The sequence below is a fragment of the Camelina sativa genome, chromosome 20, assembly GCF_030686135.1.
Source record: "Camelina sativa cultivar CO46 ecotype springtype chromosome 20, ASM3068613v1".
NCBI lineage: Eukaryota > Viridiplantae > Streptophyta > Magnoliopsida > Brassicales > Brassicaceae > Camelina > Camelina sativa.
Window position 1 is genome coordinate 29,782,265 of NC_141899.1, and position 8,861 is coordinate 29,791,125.

The 8,861-nt window shown below is 38.6% G+C and overlaps 1 protein-coding gene across 2 annotated transcripts; it reads right to left on the bottom strand.

The window, feature by feature from the left end:
* Positions 1-6,346: 6,346 nt before the first annotated feature.
* LOC147919593 (12S seed storage protein CRA1-like) lies at positions 6,347-8,572 on the bottom strand. 2 transcript variants are annotated; one of them, XM_087505080.1, is made up of 5 exons: positions 8,308-8,572; positions 8,002-8,217; positions 7,578-7,864; positions 7,055-7,486; positions 6,347-6,897 (listed from the first exon to the last, which is right to left on the bottom strand). In XM_087505080.1, exons 3-5 carry the CDS (start codon positions 7,851-7,853, stop codon positions 6,493-6,495), a joined length of 1,113 nt encoding a protein of 370 aa, XP_087361206.1. In that variant the 5' UTR covers positions 7,854-7,864; positions 8,002-8,217; positions 8,308-8,572; the 3' UTR covers positions 6,347-6,492. The 2 variants fall into 2 exon arrangements, with proteins under 2 accessions (XP_087361206.1, XP_087361205.1); XM_087505079.1 differs by having other exon boundaries at positions 8,002-8,485.
* Between the last annotated feature and the right edge of the window lie 289 nt (positions 8,573-8,861).

Genomic DNA, 8,861 nt, shown 5'->3' on the forward strand with positions numbered 1-8,861 from the left:
TTGAAAGAGGGGTCGGATCCGGTTAATCAACGACCCTACATGTACGCCGTGTACCAGAAGGACGAGATCGACAAGATGGTTAAAGAACTACTCTCTGCAGGCACAATCAGAGTTAATTCTAGTCCCTTTTCATCCCCGGTAGTGCTTGTTAAGAAAAAAGATGGAACTTGGAGACTTTGTCTGGACTATAGAGGCTTGAATGTGCTCACCATCAAGAACAAGTTCCCCATTCCACTTATTGAGGGCCTAATGGACGAGTTGGGAGGATCCTCTATGTTCTCAAAGATTGATCTTAGAGCAGGTTACCATCAAGTTTGAATGGAGCCTGAGGACATTCATAAAATGGCGTTTAAAACACACAACGACCATTACGATTATTTAGTTATGCCCTTTGGCCTAACTATCGCTCCTGCTACATTTCAGGGCTTGATGAATGATGTCTTCAGGGAGTTTTTGCGCAAATTTTTCATCATCTTCTTTGATGACATCTTGGTCTACAGCTCTAATATGGAAGACCACATCAATCACTTGCACCTGGTCTTTCACACAATGAGACAGAATAGTCTTTTTTCTAAGGAAAGTAAGTGTGCATTTGCAACAGACAGGGTTGAGTATTTGAGGAATTTATTGCTGCTGGTGGGGTATCTACAGACCCTGCCAAGGTCAACGCTGTTGCAAACTAGCCCATTCCCTCTAACTTGAAACAACTACGCAGTTTTCTGGGTTTAGCAGGCTATTATCGGCGATTTGTCAAAACATTTAGCACTATCGCGCGTCCTTTAACGTCAATGACTAAGAAGGATTCATTTATTTAGTCTCAAGAAGCTTTCGAAGCATTCAAGAACCTTAAAGTTGCTCTAAGTCAAGCTTCGGTGTTAGCACTTCCAGTGTTCACTAAACCTTTTTTGGTCGAAACTGACACTTGTTCTAGTGGCATTGGAGCTGTTCTAATGCAGGAAGGCCATCCTTTGGCTTTCATCAGCCACCATTTGAAAGGGAAGCAGCTTAACTTGTCAATCTATGAGAAAGAACTGTTAGCAGTGGTCTTTGCGGTCCAAAAATGGCGCCACTATCTTTTACCAAACCATTTTATTATCAAAACTGACCAAAGAAGTTTGAAGTACCTTCTGGAGCAGAGATTGAACACGCCTATCCAGCGGCATTGGCTGCCTAAGCTTTTGGAATTTGATTGCGAGATTCAATACAAACAAGGCAAGGATAATATAAATGTTGATGCTTTGTCTCGAGTTGAAGGAGCTGAGGTGCTACACATGGCCATGTCAGTTTTGGAATGCGATCTCATGAAGGATAATCAGGCTCATTATGACATAGATGCAGAACTTAAGAAGTTCATTAGTGAGTTGCAGGCAAACCCTGCAGCAAAGCGACATTATTTGTGGGTGCAGTCAGTTTTGCGTAGAAAAAGCAAGATTGTGGTCCCAAATGACGTGCAGCTACGCAACTCCATTTTGCAATGGTGCATTGTTCAGGAACCGGAGGCCATTCCGGTAGAGATGCTACTTACAAAAAGGTAAAAGCGTTGTTTTTTTGGAAGAATATGGCGGTTGATACTCAGACATATATAATAAGCTTTGCAGTGTGCCAGCAATGTAAGTATGATACTGCTGCTTATCCTGGTTTACTGCAACCTTTCTTAATTCCGAAGACAATTTGGACTGATCTCTCAATAGATTTTGTCAAAGGACTTCCAGTTTCATCAGGCAAGTCAGTGATATTTGTGGTTGTTGATAGGCTCACTAAGGCGGCTAATTTCATGGCTTTGTCACACCCCTATACTGCAATGTCTGTTGCTCAAGCTTTTATGGATACGGTGTTCAGGCTTCATGGTTGTCCTCATTCCATTGTGAGTGACAGAGATACGGTCTTTGTTAGTAACTTCTGGCAGGAATTCTTCTCTCTACAAGGGGTTGAGCTAAAGTTTTCTAGTGCGTATCACCCTCAGAGTGATGGACAAACAGAGGTGGTTAACAAGTGTTTGGAGACATATTTACGGTGCATGTGTAGTGAGAAACCGCAACTGTGGAGCAACTGGTTACCCTTGGCGGAATTTTGGTATAACACAAACTTTCACACTTCAACTCAGCTTAGTCCGTTTGAGGCAGTTTATGGTCAAGCCCCACCGGTGCATCTACCATATCTTCTGGGTGAATCTAAGGTTGCAGTCGTGGCTCGTAGTCTACAAGAACGAGAAGATATGCTACTGATCCTCAAGTTTCATTTACTACGAGCTCAACACCGCATGAAACAAGTTGCTGACAAGCATCGCTCTGAACGTCAACTTGACATTGGAGATTCTATGTTCGTTAAGCTGCAACCATATCGTCAAGGTTTTGTTGTGATGAGGTCTACACAGAAGTTGGCTCCAACATATTACGGTCCTTATAAGGTTATTGACCGATGTAATAAGGTGGCCTACAAACTTCAGTTACCAGACTCCTCCTTGATCCATCCGATCTTTAATGTCTCACAGATCAAGGCAGCGGTTAGTGATGTTCTTACTTCATCTCAGTTACCAACTATCGTTTTAGATATTTTTGTCAAGGAACCAGTGCAAATCTTGGATCGCCAAATGGTTAAACGTCACGGCCGTGCTGTTACAAAGGTATTGGTACAGTGGAAAAATGAGACTCTGGAGGAAGCTACTTGAGAGTTTTTGTATGATCTACAACGCAAGTTCCAAGCTTTTGAACCTTGTGGTCAAGGTTCTTCAAATAGGGGGCTTTGATATAGCGAATGAGGCATTTAGCGCACGTGGAGCATATGGTTTTGGATAAGAGAGTGACAGGCGCGTGAAGAAGGAATAATAAAGCTGCCAATGTGCAGGTGGCAGAAGTTGCAGGTTGTCAACGTCAAGTAACGGGAATAAGAGGTTAACACTGTTAATGTGGTGGCAGTATAAGAGCAGTGTTAGCTCATCATTATCTTTTATGCATTTTCAGAGTTGTAAACTTTTAAGAGCTTTCTAGAACTATCTTCCCTCATCGTTTTTCTGGAGAATCTCTTCCAAGACTCTTGCAGGTGAGAAGGTGAATCTGTGTTCCCAGTGACCGTTGTTTCATTGTATCGGATCATTTAAATAAATAAGCAACTCTGTTATTTCCTCTATTTTCTTCTGTTTACTCTGTTTTGGCGTTGCGAGTGTGTTTTGATTAAACGTTAACAGGAGCTCTGTTTGATGTTTTAATTTTTTTCTCACAAACGATTCAATGGTTGGTATGACTTTAACGCAGATGCATTGTTTTGTAATTTGTTAGGTTGACCCTTCGCAAGAAGAGGATGGTCCGATGATGAAGATAATGAAAGGTAGTGTCACTAGTTTTGGTGTTGTGATGATTAGGAACCATTTTAGCGAGAGAAATGTGGCTCATCCAGGGTTTATCAGAACATTGAAGATGATGGAAACTCACAGGCTGACTTTTGCTGCAATCGAAGGTGTTTACATCGATGTTGAACAGTTGGTTCAGAACTTTAGTTGCAAGAGGGACTTTGTTGTTTTGTGGCTGGAGCTTATGTGCTTGGTTATAGAGGTAATGGTGTTTCTTCGTGTCTCATAGTTTATTACTGTTTTGTCATTGTGTCAGCAGAAACCATTGTCTCTATGATTAAGTAGCTTGGAATTGATTTGGTTTCGGTAAGACCATTTGAAGTTGCTGGACCTAGCATTATGTAGTTTGATTTATAGGTTTTAGGATCTAAGTAGTAACTGACGGACAAACAACAATATTGAGTGGGAGTAACAAAGGATTGTTAGATATGTTTTTTGTCTGGGAAGAACTTAATTGTTCCTTGCCATGAATTTGTGCATTCTTTTGTTGCTAACTCCATTGTAAACTGGTTTATTGTGGTGACATTTTTTTTCCTATATTACAACAAGGAGCATCCCAACAGCTATAGCTGCAGGTGCAACTCTAGCTATAACCTCTGCTTTGATTGATTCTGGAGGTCAAACCACAAGAGTAGACGCTGGTAACTTCACGGTTTGATTAGGATCTTCGAGAACGAGGAAAGGGTTTGTCTTTCATGTAGTAACGGTAATAAACCGAGAAAACAGCACAAGCATTGATCCAGAGGATTTCACAAGGAATGTTATGAGCCGTTGTAACAGCTGGAACCCATGGAGTAAACAGCATAGAGATAATGCCAGTGACTCTGCGATCGAATCGGGGTCTCTAGGATCATCTTTAGGCAGACCATCGAAGAAGAACACAAGGTCCACAAAGCTATGAGTTTCGTCGGTGGATGAGAGGCGGTCACAGGCTTGTTCAGTGGTGACGCGAGTGAAGTGTAGGTTGGTTCATGTGAGATGTTTGGCGAATTTGAGCATCGGATTGAGGGTGACCTTGTTGGAATGATAATGCTACCATCAGAACATGTGTCTCTTAAACATCAATACTTCCCATTATTACGTATACTAGTAATCATTCTTTTTTATAGTAATTTATTTAAAGGTATTAGACTTGAATTTCGCTTGAAATTGTGATGAGTTTTGATATTAGTGATATTAGTGGTATATACATCATATGTTGCTTCCTTGCTTCTGTTAATCTCAATAAATAACTTACCTGAACCAACAATAATATATTTGAATGTGAAAAGCATATGGAAACAATATTATAAAATGGATTTAAACTTTTATTAATGTAATCATTTTAAAGGTTTTTAAAATATACAATATAAAAAATTTTTAATAAAATAAATTATACTATAGTAGCTTACAAAATTATATTTTTTAATTATTCAATTTTTTATGTGGATAGTTTTAACTTTTAATCCTCTTGATTGGATGATAAGCAATTTATATGATGATTTACCGAATATATTATAAATTTTTGATGAAAAAAAATCTCAGTCTATTACACTCATTTCCTATCCCTTTAAGTTTGGGGCCGGAACTGGAGCTAAAGTTGCTGGCGATGGGGCTGGGGCTGAGGTGGGTGCATGGGTGGAGACGTGGAGTAGACAGTAGCAATACAGTTTTACAATTTGGTTTGGATTCACTTTTTTTTTTTTGGTTTTTCAAATGTTTTTATTTTGTATAAATTTTAAAACCATTGAAATTTGGTTTTGGTTTGACACAATTTTGTTTGATTTTAGTTTAATAAGTAACTTTGACATCTACATAAATAATAAGTTATTAAATGATATAATTATTATGAAGAAGAGTATATCAAACTTGCTTATCGTACATATAATTAAAAATCTAAAAATTTATTTGGTTGCGGTTTTTTATTACTTAGCAAGCAACCCTCTTCAATTACATCTTCTCTTTGCTTCTAAATGACTAGCCAAATTCTCTGTCTTGGGACAGTTATATTTGGTGATAGCAAATATGAGATTTACAATGTTTCAAGCATTTTGGTAGCATTTTGGTACAAAGCTTCAATAATTATCATCAGCATTTAACAGTTTATGCTTTACAGATTAATTTATACTTTTACAAGCGATGAATTAAGGATCAAGTTGGTTGCCAGAAAAAAAAAACTGTGGATCAAAGTGGGCCAAAGTTTGACCATTTTGATATGTAGGATAACTTGTTTTTTTTTTTTTTTTTTTCTATTTGCAATTGTTCCATCCATATGTATAGTGTAATTCACGTCCAGAAATTGCTCTACTTTTTTTTGTTTGGCAAAATAAATTGCTATATCTCAAACACACTTAACTATGAATACTTCTAAAGATATTTAGCCAAAAATATAAGTGTTCTTTAGACCATCTCCATTGGTTATTTTGTTGTGAGTGTTATTTAATTAAGTGTTTTTAGATGGTTCAAAAGTGTCCAAAGTGAATAAAAATGTCTTCAAGTAGACATTTAAGACATATTTTTTGGTACTCTACAATTAAATAATATTAAAATTAATTATAGAAAATTCTGTATATACTCATCAAATATAACTGATAGAGGTGCTGTTAGTGATATAGATAGTTAAATCAGTTTTTTTTTTAAAAAAGAATTATATATACAACTATATTTCCTAAAATCGAAGTTTTCCAGAAGCCACAATAGATCTGACCCTGGGACCGAGCTAGTGTCCCACAATCAACTTATTGTACCCACACAAATCACAATCTCCCGTTACGAACAACATCTTTTACCTCTACATTTCAAATTACATCGTACATAAACCGTATACTATTACGTTGAACACCTCCATACATATCTTACATTTGATTTTTGATTTTGATTTTACTTTTCACAAGATCGTAATTTAACAGACACGTACTCGAACTGGAGAAAATGTTAAGTTTCCAAGACTTCAATCAATTACGGGTAACATGTAAACTATAAAGGTTATAAAAAATTAAACAGTGGTAAAATAGAAGACAATTGAGAAAGACAAAAAGAGATTTTATTCAGAAACGTAAAAAACCTCAACAAAACCAGTTACATTTTGGTACATTATTACTATTACTACTATTTAACTTCCTTTTACAGTATAGGCTCACTATTAAACACACCGCAGATTTAAGCTCCTAAGCTGTAGCCACCCTTGGCCTTCCGTAGCTAGCTGGGCCACTGCTGTGTGTCAAAGTGGTTTCGAGTGTGTTGAACTTAACCCTCTTTGCCTCTTCGTGTGAGATTTGGAATCCATTGGTTATGACCGCCAATGGTAAACCTCTCAACACTGAGGTTCGTCCCGCAAGAGTGTTGATTTGTGCGTTTGCGTTTGTTTTGAACTCGACCCACCGGAACTGGTCGCTTGTTGCGCGTTTCACCACGGAGAAACCCTGAGGTACGACAATAAGCTGTCCTTGAGAGACTTGTCCGTCGAACACTCTGTCACCGTTGTCGTTTACGATCTGTACTTGGGCTTCCCCGTCTGTAACGTAAAGAACCGAGTTGGCGTTTGCGTTCCACTGTGGAAGCACCATTGCGTTCTACACCCACACACGTTTCAAGAGTCATGTTTAAATGTAGAAATGGACATATTATAGCGAACCGAATCAAAATGTCCACCCTCATTCATATGCATGCAAAAGTTACTTTGGCTTTAGCTTAGTTAGATAATAATATATATAACATTTTTTAACTTACTTGACGGATAGATCCACGGAGGGCTGAGAGACGGATGAAGCGAAGGATGGGGAGATCGTAACTGTTTAGAGTGCTGATGTAGCCGAGCTGTGGCTTGTACACGTCAGCACGAGAAGGGTCATCGAGGTTATCAACGGACCTGGCACTGCATATGGTCTCCTCTAAACCGTTACCTACTCTTTCTTCTTCCTCCTCCTGAGGTCTCTGGCCCCTCAAAGGTGGCCTAATGACACCGAATGGACCTTGTACTCGGACAATGTTTCCACGGTTGTCATCTTGGTTCTGAAGTTGTTGCGCTGTCTGAAGATCGATCTTCAAAGCTTGAGCAATAACCTCGGGTCCGAACCCACTGAAAATGTTCTTTTGTGGCTGTTGCCTTCGTCCTTGTAGCCATTCTTGGCCTTGTGGGTTGTTTCCAGCTAAGTAAAATGGCTTCATAACACACACCAAAAAAAACCACATCACTTTCTGTTATTTTGTGACTAGATAATGATATTTTTTTGAGGTTTTGGTTTATATGTACCCTTGGGTTGCGGTCGAGCTGGTTCTGATGACTGGCTAGATCAAAGACGCTGACGATGACAAGTGGTTGCTGTCCGTCGTTGTAGAACCACTGTGCTACGCCGGGTGTTGTGGCAATGGTGTCACCGCTCCTTATGTGCTCCACTTTCTGGTGCATGTCATGGAACCTTTGGCTTTGACCTTCTTCACCCTGACCCTCGAACTGTCTGCCTTGGCGTGGTTGGAACACTGATGAGTCTTGGAATGTCTCGGCGCATCCCGGGATCACTTTTCCCATAAGACCTCTTCCTATATATAGTGTATCAAATAATTAACATAGATTTAGTTAAAAGTTATCCTAGAGAATATTATATTAGGCATGTGCTTGAGAATAATTTACATAGAGTCACAAATTCGAATCTCGAAATAGAAAGAATTGTACGTACCTTGAGCCACGAAGGAGAGCTTTGCGGTGTTAACGAAAGAGGGCAAGTAGAGACCCTTAGACTCGATGATATAACGTGCGAAGGAGACGCCTGAGCATTGGAGCTGTGGAGCGTGGTGGTCCCACACCTCGATGCGACCAGCCTCACTCTTCAGTACGTGTGATGGCTCGAGGGCATTGAGCTGGTCGAGCTGGCACTCGTTTGGAAACTGCTGAGCTGTGTAGCCATGGAAAAATATCAGAAGTGTTAAGGAGAAAGAAAGAAGAGAAGAGACTCGATCCATTTTGTGTTATTTTTCTTACTTACTTTTTGTGGTTTCTCACTTGTGTTATGTGAAGCTTGCTATTTATAGGATATTTTATTTAAATTTTGGTTATTAAAAGTTGTTGAGAATAAATTTATTAAGAATTGAACCAGGTTTGTAGAATCGACTATGTACATTAGTTTTACACTTCACTTAAAACGCTACTTATATGTCTTCATCGGAAAATAAATTTTGGATTCACGCTGTAATAAAGAAAACGTATCAATGAACGGAGTTGACACATTTTAATTTGCATGGCTTATTCTTGTGCATGTGTCTTACACATCATCTTTGAGATAGGCACATGCATTAGCAACAGGACAAATCTTTTATGTATTTATTTGTATACAATTTATATATATATAACAAGAAAAACTAAACCATTATTTGTAGATGTCATCTTTGCGGATGGATACGCTATTTGTCAACAAAATTATAATATTTTTTTTTTGTTATTGATAAGCTATATATCAGTTGATTAGATCGTAATATAATGGGATCATGGTCACATTCGAACTGAGAAAATGATGAGTTTCGAAAGACTTTGGCCAATTAT